This window comes from Lacerta agilis, chromosome 3 (assembly GCF_009819535.1).
Source record: "Lacerta agilis isolate rLacAgi1 chromosome 3, rLacAgi1.pri, whole genome shotgun sequence".
In the NCBI taxonomy this organism is placed as follows: Eukaryota; Metazoa; Chordata; class Lepidosauria; order Squamata; family Lacertidae; genus Lacerta; species Lacerta agilis.
Window position 1 is genome coordinate 79,689,242 of NC_046314.1, and position 21,100 is coordinate 79,710,341.

The following is a 21,100-nucleotide window of genomic DNA, read 5'->3' on the forward strand; positions in this document are numbered from 1 at the left end:
TACAGACTTCCCTGTAACTGCAGCGACATGTCTCTGTCTAGAATGATCACCTTGGGGAACTGTCTCTCATTTACTTTATGAGATTATTCCTGTCATCTTTATTAGGGGAAGTGGTGAATCTCCTGTGTTAATTACTTTTGGGTGCCCCCAGGGGCCTGGCTTCAGCGGGGACGGCTTTCTTAGGAATGTAGGAAGTTTAGAATTCACTCCATCCTTCATCAAAACCCTCCATCCTTCTGATCAGTTATCTTGCTGATTCTTGAATGCATTCGATCATCTTGTTAATTAATACCTCTACGGTGTGATATTCCACTGTTCCCCAGTACTGGGAAAGACCCTTTAGCTCACCTGTATGCTGGATGAGTTTGATGCAAGGTATGGCAAGCTTCACGAGCTTCGCCAAGCTGTGCTTCAGCTTACACAAGTTGAGGGATATGCATCTTGCCCCCAGGTCAGAGCTCCTGGTCTTCACCCACTGTGTGACTGGCAGAAATCCAAAATGTGGAAGAAGGAGAAGAAGAAGAAGAAGAAGAAGAGAAGAAGAAGAAGCAAGAAGAAGAAGAAGAAGAAGAAGAAGAAGAAGAAGATTCATCTACCTTCAAAACTTTTGTTTCAATTGGCATTACCATTTTTTAGTGCAAGAGATATTTGGCTTGTTGGCTGTATATTCAAAAACACATAATAAAAATCAAGACATTTAACATTTTATAGATGATGTTTATTACTTTGAGTTATAAAGAATTAAAAACTAAGACTGGTGCCAGTCACAAAATGGCCACTGAGTACGACTGGACAAGCCACTGTAGTTATATGTTGTTCCTGTATTTACATGAAAACCACTGTGGGGTGTGTAGCGTAATACATAGTGTGTGCCATGGTGGTGTGTGTGTGGCATAGCACAAAATGAGAGAGAAGAGAGTCATCACTACTTGCCCCCCCATGCTTACTTCATGCTTACTATGGGAAGACTGTGGTATATGCTACTGGTCCTGTTTGCGGCATTCACACAATACTGATTTTCTTCACATGCCTGCTGGGTCCTCTTGTTGTTTAATAGCAACAGGGGCCTTTCCCCAGTACCAGGAAAATATACAAGGTGGCCAACTACATTCTTTTTTTGCACATGCACACACATGCACACAGTCCTGTCTCTCCCCTTCTCACACACAAACTTCACATTTGCAAATATATGTTGTGGCGGAATAATGCCTGCTGATGATTCAGGTTCATCATGGGCTAACCTATCACTCCCATTTTAGGTAGGTGTTCCCTGGGAGGCGGAGCTAGTTGGCATTGTAAAAGGAGGGGGAACAACCCGTTAAAAGGCAGTTGTGGGTTTGGCAGTTAGGTTAGGCTTTGGGGAATGGGAGGAAAGGTCATTGCCATTGCTAAAGGGATGCAGGAAATATTATAACAAAGCTGAATTACATGAGAAGAAGATTTGTACCAGTAATAACCCGAGACATCCATGTTTTCAAGTTACCTAATAAAGTTAAATGTGCTTAACCGTTCATTGACTCTGGCAGTGTATCAGTAGCTTAAGAGGTGTGACTAAGAGGAGAGAACAAAGCTTTCCTGGGGAAGAGGAAACTGTTTGCTTATTCTCCTGTCATACAGAGGGCTGGACAGTGAAGCCAAGTGTGCCACTTATTTGCCTAAAGGGGAGGCAAACTGCAGTAGTTGAGAACCCTGGTAGGGAGATCCCATAGGTGGCAAAAGGTTTTCAACCGTAGAGCCCTGAGGTACCCTAGAGACAACTCCCATATGAACACTGAAGGATTCATCCTAGTTGTCAGTGAAACTTAGGGAGAGTCACTGTTGGGGAAGTATTGAAGGGGAGGGAATAGGATCCCTCACATATGTCTCTCTCTCGTGGCCCCTGGTACATCTTTCCCTCACTCTCACACACATGCATACATGCCTCACACCTCTCTAACACAAACACACCACACACACACATACATACATACATCCCTCTCTGTCCAAGTGCACGTCCCCCCCTCACTGACCTAACATACGTACAGCCTTTTCTCTCACATGCACAGAAAACGGAAGAGATCACTTCCTCCTTCCTTCACACAAACCATGCAAATACATCTCTCCTCTCTCACACAAATCACACATACATAGTTTCTCTCTCTCTCTCTCTCTCTCTCTCTCTCTCTCTCTCACACACACACACACACACACACACACAACTTGAGCTCACATCCCCATCCAGCAAAGGAGCCACCCACCACCAGCTTCACGTTGTTGACCAACAATGGTAACCTGAATGCACAGGAATACCTCTAGGGTTGCCATACTTCCCCACGGAATCCTGCCTTTGAAATTCCACTTTTGAAATCCTGGTAATGTCTGGGAAGATCTGGCAGCCCTACTCTTCCCTCCCTACTAACTTTTGGGGACAAAGCTATTTGCCTCTGGTGGCCTGAACGAAGGAGCTGGTATTCTGTTCTGGAGCATCCTACTAGAAAAAAAACTCACACATTTGCCATTTACTATCATTGTTAATTTGCTTTTGGGTATTCAGAACACTTCCCATGTTATAATTTCAGTATCATCTGAGGCTGGGAGCCATGGATACAAGACAGAAATGGCAGATGAAAAGGGGGGAGGGGGAGTCTATTTTTTATATATATAATGGAATAGCAGCATTTTAAAAGTTCATCTGGTTTTAACTTGATGCAAAAATGACCACTCCCAGAGGCCTTTTAATTTCTACTACTTTTCAGAAACTGTGATAAAGGAGGTGGCTTCCCGAATTTGGGGTTAAAGCTTATCAGCTGTTGGGTTTCGTGACTTCAGTCCTGGTTATTCTCAAGCATCACTCTGAGGATTTGTGATGGAACTAGGAATAAAATCCAGACCTTTGTGTATCATTCAGTGTCCCATGTCTGCTTAAATGGAAAAAGAAATGGCAATATGCTCCTTCCCACAAGGGGATTCATTTCCCCCGAATACACTAAGACAAGATGGCTCGCCTGGCGCTTTTGTTAATAGGGTTGCCTATTCAAAAAGTAAAATTCCTCTCCCCCAAATGGTGATTTTAAGCCATACATCCAGGTTTCCCCTGACATTTTGCCGATTCGGCAAAATCCCCCCCCCCCCGACGTCATTTTTACACCCAAACGCCAGGACATGTCAGGAATATGGCAAGCCTATTGTTACATATCTTTAGGCACCAGGCAAAAACATTTCTTTTCCCCAGGCCTATGGCTTTCTAAACTCTCTCTCTCTCTCTCTCTCTCTCTCTCTCTCTCTCTGTGTGTGTGTGTTTGTGTTTGTGTATGTATGTGTGTTATTATGGTATGCATTGTAGTGCTTTTATATTGTAAACCATCCTGTGATCGCCGAACGAAGGGCTGTATAGAAATGTAATAAATAATAATAAATAAGATTAATAAGATGACTCTGGGCAGCGCATGGCAGGATCCCTTTGTTGTTTCTCTGTGAAAAATCCTAGCAAAGTAATTTGCAATGTAACAACAGTACTGTAATGCAACAGAATCCTGTGGTGCAATTTTTTGCACCCGGCTATTTAGGCGTTGCTTTCTTCCATCTGCCTTTTAGGACACTGGTGACGAGAGTAATGAATAGCGTGATCCACTTGGTTATTAGCTCTCCCTCCCTCCTCCCTTCTGCCTTTCATTATGGTAACTTTACATGCACTTTTAATTTGTGTGCAGACAGGTACAAAAGCATAACCGGATATACCTGTTATTTGCCAATGACCTGAGAGAGTTTAGTTTATGTTAAGCCTGGGGTTATGTCAGAGTTTGCACGCAATTCCCCAATAGATTTGCTGCAGGCAATTAGTGGATAGTGGTGTTGGAAGGGGGAGGAAGGATTTAAAGTGACAGAACTTTATTTCATTCTCCTTTAGTCTTTTCAAGCACGCAACCAACTTACTTTTATTCCACACGCAGGCAAAGTTACACATTCTGCTCAGGAAAAGATATGTATAATTTAAACCATATTAAGTTAGGAAAGAATTTGTTGCAATTTGTTAACAATCCCTGCAGCAGCTAACCTTGTGAGTGCTTCTCTCTCTCTCTCTTTTTTTTAAATGACTGTTATAAAAGCCAGGCTCCTAATAGCACAGAGACTATGGGATGGCAACGTGCTGTGCTTTGTTAATGCAGGATAATGTGTTGCTTTCTCAACGTGATTCGGTCAGGCACACAATCTTAAAGCCCAGTTCTGTGTGTGTTTTACTCAGAAATAAGTCTCACAGAGGTCAGTTTTACTTCTCACACTGGACGTGTGCAGCCTCTACACTGAACTTCAGGAAATCCTGCTCAAGGATAAAAAAAAAGTGTAACTCAAATGAATGCAGTGCATGTTGATTCAAATATACTTTATTTATATCTCTTGTTTTCTGGCACACCGAATCGCAAATGACTTTGAAAAAAGAGAACATGAGATAAATTATGTTTGAATATAAATTCTGTTTCTGATGATATTAAATATTTGTGATGGTAACAAAATTTGGGTGGGACACCTTATTCCATGGGTAGGCAACCTAAGGCCTGGGGGCCGGATCTGGCCCAATTGCCTTCTAAATCCAGGCCATGGACGCAGGGGCAGACCACCCCATATTCCATAATGGAGGGGGTGACAAATTATCAAGGAACAATCACTGCCCTACTAGGGCGGTTCATAAAAAACTTTTTTTAAAAAAAAAAATGCCTGCTCCAAAGGTCTTATCTTACTATACTAGGGATTATATAGCTATAGATGAAATTTCACGCATATCGGTTAATATCTTGAACCTCCTCCACCAAAATAGCTGTTTATTTGGCTGTTTTCCTATGTCGTGAAGGCTGAAATTTCAGTTCAGTGGAGCACTTACTGTTGAGAGCCAGTTTGGTGTAGTGGTTAAGAGCGGTAGACTCGTAATCTGGGGAACCGGGTTCGCGTCTCCACTCCTCCACATGCAGCTGCTGGGTGACCTTGGGCTAGTCACACTTCTCTGAAGTCTCTCAGCCCCACTCACCTCACAGAGTGTTTGTTGTGGGGGAGGAAGGGAAAGGAGAATGTTAGCCGCTTTGAGACTCCTTTGGGTAGTGAAAAGCGGGATATCAAATCCAAACTCTTCTTCTTCTTCTTCTTCTTCTTCTTCCCAACCCTAACCCTGTGGAAAGCCATCTAATTAGACTTTAATTTGATTTTGAGATGTTTTTAGGAGGTAATTTAATTATTGTTTGATTTTAGACCAATGTTATGTATCTGATGTTAGCCACCCTGAGCCCGACTTTGGCCGGGTAGGGCGGGATATAAATAAAAGTTTATTATTACAGTGGTACCTCGCAAGACGAATGCCTCGCTAGACGAATGCCTCGCTAGACGAAAGGCATTCGCTAACGAAAGGGTGACTCGCAAGACGAATTTCCCTATGGGCGCAACTCGCAAGACGAAAAATCTTCTCTCCCCCCCCCCCGTCAAACCGCTCTTCCCCCGTCCGTGCTTCGCAAGATGAAATTTTCGCTAGACGACAGCACTCGCAGAACGAATTAATTTCGTCTTGCGAGGCACAACTGTATTATTATTACTTGTTATTATTCCATTGTAAGAAAATATGAAATAACGTAAAACCATTTTTGCAGGGGGGGGAATCAATGGGGGGGGGGACAGGAAATTTTCCACACCGGGTACCACCTGACCTTCCTACACCTCTGTTGACGGTCCGGGAATCGGCGTGTTTTTACATGAGTAGAATGTGTCCTTTTATTTAAAATGCATCTCTGGGTTATTTATGGGGCCTGCCTGGTGTTTTTACATGAGTAGAATGTGTGCTTTTATTTAAAATGCATCTCTGGGTTATTTGTGGGGCATAGGAATTCGTTCAGTCCGGGCCCCCGCAAGGTCTGAGGGACAGTGGACCAGCCCCCTGCTGAAAATGTTGTTGATTGCCAGTCTCAAAGGCGGACCAAAGGAAAGACTGGCAAAGGAAAGCTTCACCAACAGGAAAATGCTCTCGATCTATAGCTAGGTTCCACCTTTTAATTTTATGACTGGCATGAGAACCAGCCAATCAGTCCTGAGCATAAAAAAAATACTTCAGCAGGAAACAAGGAGAAGTAGTTCTACCTAAGTTTGATCCAGGTCAGAAGATGGTACATGTGCTCAAAATGTGGGAAGCACACTTCCACAGCAGGATCACCACTAGAATTATTATGGATGTTTGAACTTACCACTGCCTGGCACTGTACACGGAGCTAACCTTGATGCCTGTTTGCAAGTTGTCTTAGCCTATCAGCTGTTGAGTGTGGGCCTCTAAGACCATACTCTACAACTATATTGATTGGATTGACTGGCTGTCAAGTCTTGGCACAATTCAAGGTGCCAGTGATTCCCATTTCAACTCTTGGAAAACCCCTGACCTGAAACCATGGTAGCACTTTCTCTAGAACCACAAACTATTTGCCATGCGGTTCTTTCTGAGCTTCCCAGTGTGATTTCAGGCAGGCAGATGGAGCAAACCAGCTAGCCTTGAGATGGCTGAGAATTGTTTCAACATGGATGCCTGTGCCCACATATTTAGAGAGGTGGGGTGTAATCGTCATCAAGGAGGTGGAACTTGAACTGTGTGAGCACAACCACCTGCTCTGAACCTACTATTCACCAAGAGAAGCATGGCACAGACGTCGCTGCCATGGGCAATGCATTCCTTGGAGGCCTGATCTGCTGCCCCTGTTGCCTGAGGCAGTCCCTCACCTTGCCTCATGGGTAGGCTGATCCTAGAAGCGCACAATCTGCAGATAAGCTCTCCTGCAGTCTGCACTGAATGCAGAAGTGAGGAAGTTTGGGAAATGTCAAAACGTACCCTGAGGGGAGATGGGGCTTGTAACAAAACAAAACAAAAAGCCCAAATATAATAAGGACGGGCAGAAAGTATATTTTACAGCTGAACTGTAAAACAAAAGGCATATTGAAAGAGCTTTGTGAATTGGATACACTTGAATTGGATACACTTTCCCTCTTTCTAAACCCCATGAATCTCATGAACATTTCGTAATGAAAAGAGACCAGCTACATTCTGTCTCTTCCACAGGGTTCCAAGTAGAAATGGACAGCGGAGGCCTTTCTGTTAGGCAAATGGAAGACTGCCCCACCAACCTCAATCAGTCTCCAATGGCCTCTCTTCTTACTTACAACCAGTTATGGGAATGGCACTGACTGTCAGCTTTCTCCACCTTAGGGTCAGTGTTGCCCCTGTAGAACTCAGCAGGGAGGATGGGGATGGGAACAAAACTCTGCCTGTCATTGGCTCTGCCTCTATGTACTGTTGGCCTCTCTTCTTTCTTTCCTACCAGTCTCAACAAGCACCAGCCACTACTGAAAATGGACCATCCACATCCTTAGGGCTTTCCCCATACAATAACCTCTGCCACCACACACACAAAAGAGTGACAGCTGTCACAGCAGGATGAGCAACTGTTTGCTGTCATTAATAATAATTAAAAGATCCAGGTATGTGAGTTTCAGCAATGAGGACTGGGAGCACACAGTGTTCAAAGAATCAAATATTTTTAAAGCACAGTCAATCAATGAAATAATAAGCCCCCCAGAGCACAATATTCACCAGGAAGCTTAGTTTGGTCAGAATTGAGTACACTGTACACTTATTGAATTAACACTAAATGCATTACATATGGCAAATGAGCCACCATAGCCACTAGAGGGCCATGAAAATTTGTGTCCCAGGCTTTTTAGACTCGTCTACCCATGTAGTGGGACGCGGATGGCGCTGTGGTCTAAACCACAGAGCCTAGGGCTTGCCGATCAGAAGGTTCGCGGTTCGAATCCCTGTGAAGGGGTGAGCTCCCGTTGCTTGGTCCCTCCTCCTGCCAGATAAATAGGCACTGCTCTGGTGGGAAAGTAAACGGCATTTCCGTGCACTGCTCTGGTTCACCAGAAGCGGCTTAGTCATGCTGGCCACATGACCCGGAAGCTCTACGCCGGCTACCTTGGCCAGTAAAGCGAGATGAGTGCCGCAACCCCAGAGTCGTCCGCGACTGGACCTAATGGTCAGGGGTCCCTTTACCTTTACCCATGTAGTATCTGAAACCCAAGGGGCACCTTGGTTGCCAGATGTAAGATTCTGCCCCCCCCCCAGCTTTCCTACCACACTATTAGAGACTAATACATTTCTGAAAAAACAAATAAAAGACAAAATTATAACCAATAGAATGCCTTTTTGGAGTGCTTAGCTGAATGTGTTGTTGGTTTTCTCCATTCAGTATCTAACTTACCATATTTGGGGCTGGGGGGTAATTCTTTTGCACAGGTGAGATTCATTATGGAACCCTTGGATTCTGTTTTTGTCTTCCCCTATAGCCCAATTCACTTGCTTAAGTGGTTTGCAGACATGCTGATGTGGACTTCATTTGTTGGACTTGTACATGGTGGCCTGGATCAAGTGGGAAAGGGCCATAGCTCCATGGCAGAGCAACAGCCTTGCAAGCAGAAGGTCCCAAGTTCAATCCTGGGCATCTCCAGGTAGGGCTGAGAGACTCCTGCCTGAAAGCTTGAAAAGCTGCTGTCAGTCAGTACAGACAACACTGGCCTTGAGGCACCAGTGGTCTGACTTCCTATGTTTCAGTGTTCCAAGGTGTTTAAAAATCTGAAGTCTGTAGCAGACCCTACCTAGCAACTGATCTTTTTGGCTCTAAATCTCTCCAGCACATCATTTGTCCCCCCACAGTGTTGTCTTCAAAGCCCTTTGTCTTTCAGGTCTCATATTTTCAGATAAAATGAAGAGGGAGAGAACCATGTACGCTGCCTTGAGCTCCCTGGAAAAAACGGTGGAATATACTGTAAATGCAGCAAATAATAAATAAATATCAACATGTGAAGGGATTCATGGACCCCAGATAGAGAGATGCATGAGGCAACAAACCATGTGGGCTTGTGTGGCAAGCAAGGGTGCCAACTTGAATAAAATATGGGGGGGCAAGTAAGCCCAGCTCCACATAATCAGTCACATGACATGGCACACACGCACAATTTGAATGGGATTTCCCCTCAACTTTGGGGTGGGGCTAGCCTCCTCAACTATTTTATTGATGGGTGGGCCTGAAGGGACCTCAGCTCCTAGGATTCAGCTACCATTTCAGGGGTAGCATTCTCGCCATGCCATGCCCAAGTGGTCAAAGATCTGGGTGTAGCTTCAAAAAGAGATTTGGCATCAAAACACGCCCCCCCCCCGCTATCCTCTAATTTCACCCTCTTGATACCCGCGGTGGGGGTGGGGGGATGGTGGCTGGCTGAAGCTCGCAAGTCCTCACACACCTTGCAAAGCCAGCCTGGGAAACAGAAGCCTCTCTAAGAACTCGAGGGAGGGAGCGAGGGAGGGAGGTACCGGGCTGAGATCCATCCTGGGAAAGCAGCGCGGAGGGCCCTTTGGCCCGGCGCTCTCCTCCGTCTCCGTTTCCCCGCGGATCTCGCGTGCGCGCCCGGGGAGGGGGGATGGCCAGAGGCTTTCCATGATCAGCCGCAGATCACGCCAGGCGGACTCCGCACGCAACGGGGAGGTGACACACGCCGAGGGTCGGAAACTTCTCCAGCCTCCGGGGGCAGAGGAGCCCCTACCTCCAGCTCCGCGAGAAGCTTTTTTTTGGGGGGGGGGTGCTTTTTTTTTTTTTTTTTTTTTGCACGGCACTTAGGAGCTCCACTTTCCTCGCGGGGCCCGGAGGGAGGAAGAAGAGGAGACGGCTCGCCAGGTCCCTCGTCGAGGAAGCAAGAGAGTTGCCTGGGCTTTGCCCCGTCACAAGGCGCTGCTCCTCCCGAAGCAGCCCGAGGGAGACCCCGCGAGGCGGAGCTGGTGGGCGGCAGCGGCAAGCGCAGCGCTGCCGGGATCGGGGGCCGAGGCTGGCGCTGATTGGCCGGCGCGAAGGACCTGCTGTCCAGAGCCGAAGAGCGACCGGGATCTTTTCGAAACCGCTCACTCGTCCTCCCCTGCTGTGTGCGTGCGGAGCTCGAGTCTTGGCCGGAGGCAGGATGAGCCAGAGAGATGTGGCAGAAGCTTTGGTGAACAGGTGAGTCCCCGATCCTGCGAACAAGCAATCCCCGTCCCGTCCTTTTTAATATGGGGTGGCTTGTGCGAGGAAACGGCCAGTCCTGCCTTTTTGAGGCAATTGATCCTCCTGGGTGTGGGTAGGGGTGCCCCCCCAACATATACTTCCCTTCTTAAGGGCATTTACCCCAACAGATGCTTTGAGTCTCACCCCAATAAGTTGGTTTGCTTAGGTCCCCAAGTCTTCGGGTGACAACCTGGGGTGCTTTAAAGAGGTGTAGCTGCCTTAGTTAGTTTGTGACAGCAAAAACTGCAAAGACTTCTGCGGCACAGGCGAATACATAGCAGCCACCTCCTATGGGCCGGGGGCTTCGACCCTCCCCATAAAATATTTGAGGGGCTGCCCCCCCCCCGTTAATGGGCATTGCCATTCAAATGGTGTGCATGCAGTGCGTCATGTGATCGATTATATGTGGTGGGCTTACCTAGCCCCTCCCCAATATTCTATTCAAGCTGGCACTCCTGGGTGAAGGCATCTATTATGGCTCAGCTTCCATGGAGGAGAGGTCTCAGATGCAGATGTTGCCCTAAGTTGGCAAGCATAGGTGGAGAAGAGTCCTTGGCTCTCACTTGCCCCCTGCTGTTAGATCCCTTCCGCCTGTGGTAGGATAAGGGATCTTGCAGCATCATTTGTAAGTGTGAATGCTGACTTGTTTCCATCTTGTTGTTTCCATCTTCAACCCACCTTTTGCACACATGCTGAGGGTGAGAAATGGGAAGGACACCCCCCCCCCGCCCACAATTCTGGAGTACAGATTTGTGGGGGTAAAACCATGGCAGTGGATACAAGTCCAGAACCCAAGATTCTGAAAGTTTCTAAAAGTGGCTTTCTAAGGCTACTGGTTTGAGTGTGGCCAATCTACAGCATAAGGGTGACAGCCAACTAAGTCACACTCAGGAGGAGACCCACTGAAATCAATGGCTCTACTGATTTAGAGTATGAAGAACATTGGAAATCACCTTAAGACCCCACACTTCCACTTTCCATTCCTGGTAGTCACATTGAACTCAGTAATTCTGGGACTACCCCCAAACTATTTGTCTACCCCAGTCCTATGAATGGTAAATTGCATCACTTGTCCCATTGCCTTTGGTGGATCTTGAGGCTGAAACCTATACACATTTACCTGGAAGTAAACCTTACTGAACAGAGTTACTTACAACAAAACAAACACTGAACTGGGTAACTGCTATGTGTTTAGCATCAGGATATACAACTGCCACCTGAAGGTTAGCTTGTAACCTTAGTTTCCACACAAGTTCCAGTGAAATCAATGGGCTTTGTTTCAAGTAAGGATGTGATGCTCTGCACTTACGTACTTGGGAGTATAGTGCATCCTATTGAAACTAGTGAGACCAAAAGCTAAGTATCATTTTGAAAAGCAGCAATCCTTTTTTTTATTTGGGCAAGCAATTAATGGTCAGGAGAAGAAGGTTGTTTTAATGTACCAGTATGAAAACATTTAATGGCTCTGCTCTAATTCAATCTAACTTATTGTGCAGAACACCTTACTTTTGAAGTGATGTAAAGGATGCTTACACATAGACATGCTGTTTAAGTATTGCAAGTTTTCTTACTTCACTGCTAGGTTCCTGCCTGAAACAGTGCCTAAATATGCACAAATATGATGAATTCCCACATAACATTTCAAAGTGCAAATTTTCATGGAGTGGTTCATGCCTTTTTTGGGGGGGCAGGACTCTGGGAAGCTTTCCAAAAGCACAAACCAAAAATGAACTTTAGAGCAGGGTGGATGAAAATTGATGGTCTTTATTTTTAAAATATGTTTTTAAAATTTGTAATTTTAAGGAAACTGATTCTTTTATTTGTTTACTCTTTAGCTATATTGCATATCATAATTTTAAAAAAACACACAACTTGGTTTAAACTAAAGCCTGTACTTAATGCAAGCATGCATTCAATGATCCTCTCACATACACTGGATTAAAGCCTGCTTTTCCAACATGGAGGGGAAAAAACCATGGACATCATGAATGTGTTATTATACTTGATTATGAATGTTCCTGATTCTGCAATAAACTTCCCAACTTATGCAAAAACAAGTTCCCCCAGAAATTACCACACTTGCTTTTGTAAAGTACTAGATTCTTACAGCTAAAGCTTATGCATATTTACTCAAAAATCACTCCAAAAATAGCATTTTTGCTATTTACACTTAGAGTGTACACACTCTATACTGGAGTGCAGCCCTTGTTTTCAATATTTGGTTCACAGTGCAACCCTGTACCTGTTTATTTGGACTTAAGTCTCCTTGTGTTTACTGGGGTTTACTCCTTAGCAAGTGCGTTTAAGGGCACGAGCAACATTAGAGTTAAGATCCTTGATAGCAAAAAGACTTTATTAGTTACAAACCAATACACTTGTTACAGCAGCAGCCAATTAACATACACTTCCGTTGAGAAAACACAGAGATGGTTTAAGTCAGTGTATTTAACCTTCAGACACACACGCACATGCTGCCTAAAATTAACCTGCCCGGCGGGCTCCAAGTTTTATTACGAAGTACGTAGGGCAGGCTGTGAATGCTAGATGCCGAGTGTCTATGGCAGCCTTGGCAGGGTTGCAAGTTTGAGGGCCCTCAATGAGGGTGGGGATCCCTTTCCACACAAAGGAAACCGCACGTGCAGGAAGTTTTGGTACATAACAGTTTTTCCCTCTTTTTCAATGGCGCCGCATTTAAAAATGCACCTGCGGTCTGACGTGCTGGTGGCTCGGCGCCCTCCCCCCGTAGGCTCTACTACCTGTATCTGTCTCTGCTTGTAACCCTCCGCCCTTTTCTCCGCAGCGTGCGCCCCCGCGCCTTGGAAGACGTGCTCCCGGCCGGCGTGCCCCCGGTGCAGGGCTTGCTGCTGCTGCTGCTCTCGCTCCTGGCCGCCTTCCACGCGGCCAGGCTTCTGCTGCAACAGCGGCAGCGGCGGCGGCGGTTGGAGCCGCCGGGCCCGTTCCCGTGGCCGCTGCTGGGCAACGCGGCTCAGCTGGGCAGCGCCCCTCACCTGGCCTTCGGGCGCCTGGCGGCCACCTACGGCCACGTCTTCCAGCTGCGCCTGGGCGGCTGGCCCGTGGTGGTGCTGAGCGGCGAGCGCGCCATCCGCGAGGCGCTCATCCGCCAGGGGGCCGCCTTCGCGGGCCGCCCGCCTTTCCCCTCCTTCCAGTTGGTGTCCGGCGGGCGCAGCTTGGCCTTCGGCGGCTACTCGGAGCTGTGGAAGCTGCAGCGGCGCCTGGCGCACTCGACGGTGCGCGCTTTCTCGGCGCGCCGCCTGCTGGAGCGGCCCCTGGTGGCCGAGGCGCGCGCCGTGGTGCGGCTGCTGGTGCGCGCGTGCGCCGGCGGCGCCTTCGTTGACCCGTCGAGGAGCCTGGTGGTGGCCGTGGCCAACGTCATGAGCGCGCTGTGCTTCGGGCGCCGCTACAGCCACGCCGACGCCGAGTTCCGGCGCCTGGTGGGCCGCAACGAGCAGTTCGGGCGCACGGTGGGAGCGGGAAGCCTGGTGGACGTGCTGCCCTGGCTGCAGCGCTTCCCCAACCCGGTGCGCTCCGCCTTCCGCGCCTTCCGCTCCCTCAACCACGAGTTCTACAGCTTCGTGCGCCAAAAGTTCGTGCAGCACCAGAGCAGCCTCCGCCCGGGCGCAGCCCTCCGCGACCTCATGGACGCCTTCCTCCGCCTCCAGCAAGCGCAGCCCGCGCTGCCCTTGGAGCACGTGCCCGCCACCGTCACGGACATCTTCGGCGCCAGCCAGGACACGCTCTCCACCGCCCTGCAGTGGCTTTTGATCTTCCTCATCAGGTGAGCTGCTGGGCCGCGGGGTGGGGTAGGGGGCGCGGAGGAGACCCAGGCAAAAGCACCACTTGACCCTCGGAGAAGCTCAGGTACTGGAACTGGGGAAGGTCCGGACCCGAAGAGAAGCCGATCTCCGAGAGGCGGTGAGAAAGCATTGTTTTCAACCCGGGGGCCACATTCCTCACCGGGCAATTTTCCGAGGACCGCATGAGTGGGTATGGAGAGATGAGGCTAAAATGGGGGCAGAGGAAGGAAAGGGAATTCTAACTTCACTCATTGTTAGGCCAGTTTCTACATACACTTGCACACACACACACCATCCAGGTGAGCAAAAGGCTTTATGGATCTGAGTGCCAGAACCTACTCCATCCACGCACAAACTCTCAAGGAGAGTGCAAAGCTGAAGGGCAAAGAAGCCTACATTTGCCTCTTGAGCTGATGTTCCCCAACCACGTAGAGAAAGCTGAATGTATCTTCCCATAAAGTTGAAGGTGATAACTGAATTGCACATGCCATCGACTTTGCCCATTCTTTGAGAAATCAGATTTCTTATTGAATTGGGCCTTTTGTGATTATCTGGGTCTTTTGGTTACCCCATTCTCTCCTGGAAAAATGAACTACCACAAGATCCTGTTACAAGTCACATTAGCCTAACAGAATATGATACTCTTATTTTCCTTGGTTGTGTGCTTCAATATCAGCTTGGTACCCTCACTTAAGATGCAGTTGTGCTCTTTAAGATAGAATGATGAAGCACCACCTTACTGTATAGAATTTCAGTAAACTGAAAGTTGTTCCAAAATATATCTCCCCCCCTCCTTTAATTAGATGTTTCATTTTGTATGCGACACACAAGACCAGGTCATATGGCAAAAAATAGTGGTTCACCAGTCCCTTTCCCAAACCATTGCTCAGCCCTCTTACTTCAACCCAGTGCTGTTGTCAAGGGCTCCTAGTTTAACCTAGCTGCCCTAAACAATTTGTGTGTCTGCAGGATAACAAAACCAAACCATATTGGATCCTACCCTGAGGGCAAAATGTGTAATGCACTAAATAGATTTCCACGTACAAATTAGCCCAGTATTGGGTATTAGCTATTAATATGAAGCCATTAAAACTGTATTGAGTCAATTATTAGCTCTTCTGGACACTAGTATGTTCATTGGGAGAAAAGAGAGAGATGTTGATAGTTGAACGTTTTTAGATAGAATGCAAGTCCTCCAAGTTTCAGAATATATATTATTTTTTGATTCATTGTTTAACTATCCAAGAAGTAAAAGCTCAAATATGAGATTAAACATCTCAAGGCTCTGGTGGGTTAACAGCGGAATTTTGCAAACAGTTTGCAAGCATATTAACACAAAAACCAGACCAGTAATTAACACTGACACAATCCCTTCCCCAACCTGGAACGAGGCAAAGATTGTTCTATTAAGAGCAAGTAAAGAAACAACATAGATTTTTACTTCAGTTTTGGCAGACAGGCTTTTGTACTATTGTGAGAAGTTATATATAAAAACAGACCAAACAGGAATTTGTAAGGGGAAGAAATTAGTCTCATCACATTCATAGAGCCAATATGGTTGCTATCCAGTTGCCTATCCTGCTTGTGTTAATGGAACTTCCCTTCCTCTCCTTGACCACCCCTGAAACCTGCTTGGGAGGTTGGGGACCCACTGGAGCAGACTGAGGGCATGAGAGGCTGCTGAGGGTACATTGCAGGGGGGACCTGGAGGCACAAGAAGGGGTCACGCTTCCATCCCACCTGCCAATTCCACCTCCCCACATTTTACCAGTGGACATACATTGGTTTGGGACATACATTTGCCCGGGTAACCTTTTCTTTCAGAAGAGTTGAGAGAAAATTTCCCAAATTTGTTGTTGTTTTTTAACCAGGTATCCAGAGGTACAGGCTAAGCTGCAAGAAGAGATCGATAAAGTTGTTGGCAGGGACCGCTTGCCTTCTGCTGAGGACCAGCCCCACTTGCCTTACGTCATGGCCTTCCTTTACGAATCCATGCGTTTCAGCAGCTTTGTGCCAGTTACTATTCCCCATTCCACCATGGCTGACACCACCTTAATGGGCTACCGCATCCCCAAAGACACTGTGGTCTTTGTCAACCAGTGGTCAGTAAATCACGACCCTGTGAAATGGCCTTCCCCAGAGGAGTTTAACCCACTGAGATTCCTGGATGAGAATGGATTCCTTAACAAAGATCTCACCAGCAGTGTGATGATTTTTTCGTTGGGCAAACGTCGGTGCATTGGGGAAGAGTTATCTAAAGTGCAGCTCTTCCTCTTTATTGCCATATTCGTACACCAGTGCAATTTCAGTGCTAATCCAAAGGAAGATACGAAAATGGATTTCACCTATGGCTTGACTATTAAACCCAAGCCGTTCGAACTCAACGTCACCCTTCGAGATAACATGGATTTGCTGGATAGCACTGTACAGAGACTTCAGGCAGAGAAGGATTCTGAAAATTGCCTCCCAGATATGTAAACGTTGAAGTTTGAACACTGTCTGTAGTCCTCTTATAAGGATCATTTGCCTTTGCATTTTTATATTTAAATGAAACACATTGAAATATAATGTATTCTGGAGAGGTAGTAGCATGAAAATGAAGTAAAACAATGCATTATTTTTCAAATACGGATTTGGTTTTAACCATTGGTATTTCATTTCCTCTGCATTTCTTGCCAGGCAGAAGCAAAAAGGGCATTCTCCAAAGTTGTTTTAAAAATCTGAAGTTCCTTCCACAGTAGTGTTTAGTTTGGGATTGCCATGCTTCGTTTACTCATTTTTTTATGGAGCATCCACATGATGGTGCCATCCAATCATTGTCATCCTGTGCTATATTTTCCTGCAGTTCTTCAGTATTTTCTCAGACTGCAGGAAGTCTGGCTTTGCAGAAAAAGACCTCTATACCAGTGGAGATTGTGCTGCTCTTCCGTCACTTTAGAAAGGGCAGGATTTTGACACGACCGGTTTGATGTATGATGCAGTTGAATCAACACAGCACAATTCACTACTGTTGCAGGCAGCATTTTATCATCCCGGTTACACAGTCTTTTTAATTAGCACATTTTAAATGCTTTACAAGGGTCTATGTCTATTATTGTTATTGTTATTGTTTTTATTACATTGGTGAAATACCACTTAAGTGAAAGTATGCTAGCACTATAATGCTAAAATTTAAAATATGATGGAGTGAAGTCCCTTTCTATCACCAGCTATCTGGGCAACAATTTTTTTTAAATCCTTTAAAAATTAAAATGGTGCTTTACCATCTGATACAGCTATTCCCTATACTGCCAAAGGTACAAGTTACCCTTCAAAATTGTGAGTTAAAGGTGTTGCAAACCAGACCCAAGTGCACTGGTCTCCATTTGTGTAGGCTCCTTTTTGAATTGTGGTGCTCAGCATACCAATGACATTCAAATGAAGGCGTGGGTCAGCATGATTCCAATCCCCCACTATTAAAACCATATCTGCATAGGGATGTGGTGGCTCATGAAATAATACAGTGGTACCTCGGGTTACATACGCTTCAGGTTAAAGACGCTTCAGGTTACATACTCCACTAACCCACAAATAACGCTTCAGGTTAAGAAATTTTCTTCAGGATAAGAACAAAAATCGTGCTCTGGTGGTGCAGCGGCAGTGGAAGGTCCCATTAGCTAAAGTGGTGCTTCAGGTTAAGAACAGTTTCAGGTTAAGAACGGACCTCCGGAACGAATTAAGTACGTAACCAGAGGTACCACTGTATTATGTTTCCCCCTCCATAGCTAAGGTCCTGTAAGCTTATGTCAATCATGTTAATTACTTGGGTGTGTCACCATGAAGCTGTCAGGAGCTAGACTAGGGGTTAGCAACCTTTTTCAGCCGTGGGTCGGTCCACCATCCCTCAGACCATGTGGTGGGCCAGAGTATATTTTTTGGGGGGGAATGAATGAATTCCCCACAAATAGCCCAGAGATGCATTTTAAATAAAAGCACACATTCTACTCATGTAAAAACACGCTGGTTCCTGGACCGTCCGCGGGCCGGATTGAGATGGTGATTGGGCCACATCCAGCCCACGGGCCTTAGGTTGCCTACCACTGAGCTAGACCAAGGACTAAATGGGTGGCTTTAATCTGAAAACAGAAGGAAAATCTGTCTGTAATTTTGAGTTGCTTTTCTGGAAGTGCTTCCAAAACTTCTGATCCATGCCCTGCTGAAACATTCACCTTCTGAAGGCGGCATTACCTCTGAAGCAATAGATTTGCAAGTGAAAATGTGTTTTACTTGATTCGCAATGCGTTACTGAACTCTGTAGCCGAATGATACAATAGTGCTTGCAATATATTGTCATTAAACTCAACAAGATCTGTCTACAAGATAGCAATAAACTCGTATTATCTAGTGCTCTTCCATCTCGTCACCGTTTTAGAGAACATAAAGCAGAAGGGTAGTATGCTTAGAGACTTTGTAAATTATAAAAATAAAATTTGATATTGCAGAACTTAGCCTGCATCTGTGAAAAGCTCTGTACTACATGAAACATTTTCATGCTCAGGTCTACATTAGATCTGTCATTTAGGGTAGTACTGTTTCCCTCCAATGCTACTTCTGTAAATATGATTCATCTGTATATTATAGGCAATGTAAATTTTCCTAACATAATAGTTTCCAATAACTCAAGAATCATTGCTGATTGTAATTTTGTATTTTATTTTATTTTTCATAAAAGCTTTAAAATATATCAGGCTGGTAATAATTACGTTTTGATTACATAATGATTTTAAAATCCTGGTTTACCAGATTGACTGTATCTTGCATTCAGTTTGTTTGACAACAAGTATTAGACCTGGGTTGTTGTTGTTTTAGGACAGATTATTATTTTAGTGAAATATTAAAGAAAACTTTCTTTTCACACAGCCACACACAACCAATCAAATAAATTAAAACAACTAGTGTCACATACTGCGAATCAATTTCTGATGTACTATATGAAAGTCTAGTTGCAATTTCTTTCATAGGATACGTGAATCCAAGCTTAAACCAAAGAGTCTCTCTAAAGAGATCACTGTAAGAGTGGAGGGTCTGAAGTATTCAAATTGATGAAAGGGAAAGAAATGACATTAAATTTTCGTTAAACGTTGTCTTTCTCTGTTTCTCCCCTGGCAAGCCTGCACTGCTGCATAAGCTTACCCAGTTCCAAATTCTATCACACCATCTCTTCGGAGCAAACTCCTGCTCACTGTTCCTATGATATGCAATTTAAACCATGAGGAGATAAGATGACATCCTCTTGTTGCACCTCTCTTGTTATTTCAACAGGGACAGTTTGCCACCCCTCACAGAAACTTATTAATCCCAACATCGTCCTCAACGGAGAAGTAGAAAGCTCTTATAAACATGGTAAAGACAAAACCCCCAGTTATATACTGCAGCTACTTTGTATTTGCAGAGATTTACTTCCTTACATGTGTCCAGTGTTTTGCCTACTATGTTGGCCCAGGGTTTAGGATGGGGAGCCAATGTGGTTCCCTTCAGATGTGTTGTGGACTACAATTCCCATCTTCCATTATGATTGGTCATGCTGACTGAGGCTGATGGGACTTGTAGTCCAAACATCCCGGAAATAGCCCCTTTGGCTATCTCTGTTGTATGAGATTTGCTATACTGAGAATCTAGCTTCCAAGGATAGAAAACTAAGCTTGTCTTCTGTACCCCACTTGAGTCTTCACACCTTTTACCTACTTCACTGGATTTGTGTAGGGTTTGTCCCTTAGCCTTTTCTCCAGAGGTTGCCCCACAAGGCAGTGGAAATATAGGATCAGAGTTTTCCTTCCTTCCCAGGTTGACGAGCCCCATCAGCCCCTTACTTCCCTCTACAGTTTGTGCAGAAACTGTCTTCTTGACTGTTGGACCCACAATTGGTCTTCTACACTCAATCCACCAGAGCCAATTTTCACATGCAGGGAAGTCCCTAACAGGGTTTGAGACCCATCAGCTACCCTCACCTAGTCAGCCAGCTGAAGCCTGTGTGTGGCCCCTGTCACCTGCTGACAGCTTCCAGGAGCCACAGGGTGCAGGGTGAGGACCAAATGTGGATAGATTTTCCCAAAGGAGCATAACGTTCCCCCCCACCAGAGGTACTATCCCTCCCCTTCCGCTCCATACACCCCTTTGCAGATCAAGCTGCTGTAAAAAAAATTAGTTCTAAGCTGGTAACTTTACAAGCTATGCGGTTGTGGAAACCTCAAGATGCTTCAAAAATTGTTGGGAGCGTCCATTTTAATTTCCCACAATACCCTGGGCCACCTACTATAGTGTCACTCCAGGGCTTCTGCTTCCTGAAGTGGAGGTCCTGAAGTCAATGCTGGTGGGCTCTGCGGGGGCACTGAAGCTCTGGCAGCTGCCTGAGGATGCCAGGTGCCAACATGGAGCCTGCATCCTGCAAGTATCCATTAAAAAAAAAATCAAACTTGCATGGTTTCTTGCCTCTGGGTTTGTATAAACATAGGTTTAATTTTTAATACAGGTTTTCCCCTCAGTTGTGGATTTTGGGTTGAATGTCTCTGTTTGGAGATGATTGATCAAGCAAAACAATAGATCTGAAGATTAAAATCTTTTCCTAGAAACCCTCTGGACTGGAAAAGAAGCTTTGTTTGGGGGATTTATCCTGCGTCTAGCGAGACGGCACTTCCTTCCTGTTGCTGAGGTTCAGTTCAGTTGAACAGCTTCAGACTGGAGCCCTGGCTCATGTTGCAGCTTGCTGCATTGGCCTCTTGTCTTCTGGCAGAGGTGAGAAGGCAGACCTGTATCTACAGTCCAGAACAATGTGCCTTGTGGGGTAAACGGTGCAAGTGATGCAAGAACAAAAGGGAAGTAGCTTCCCTCCCTGAAGCTGTTTCTTTTTCTTTTTTTAATGCATTCTCTGTCTCTCTTGTGTCTCCTACTAACATCCTGCATGTTGATGCCAAACAGTACCTTCTAAAGTGCGTGACAAGGATGCTGGCAACACTGAGCCCCTTGCAGAGCAGTTAATCCACTCTGGAGGGGGAAAGGAAACCTACAACAGAAGCTAAGTCTCAGTATTGTTAAGCGGGATCAGGTAGAGGGGGAAATGGGAAGAGCTAAATGTAAACAAAGTCTCTGTGTCTGAGAACGGAGTGAGGCAAGGAGAACAAAATAGACATTACAAAAACAGCTCTTGAAATGCAACCTAGT

The 21,100-nt window shown here is 45.8% G+C and overlaps 1 protein-coding gene across 1 annotated transcript; it reads left to right on the plus strand.

The window, feature by feature from the left end:
• Positions 1-9,658: 9,658 nt before the first annotated feature.
• Positions 9,659-16,685, plus strand: LOC117044078 (cytochrome P450 1B1). The gene is made up of 3 exons (XM_033144467.1): positions 9,659-10,043; positions 12,889-13,884; positions 15,775-16,685. The coding sequence occupies exons 1-3, from the start codon at positions 10,006-10,008 to the stop codon at positions 16,379-16,381; spliced, it is 1,641 nt and encodes a 546-aa protein (XP_033000358.1). The 5' UTR covers positions 9,659-10,005; the 3' UTR covers positions 16,382-16,685.
• The last annotated feature ends 4,415 nt before the right edge of the window (positions 16,686-21,100 follow it).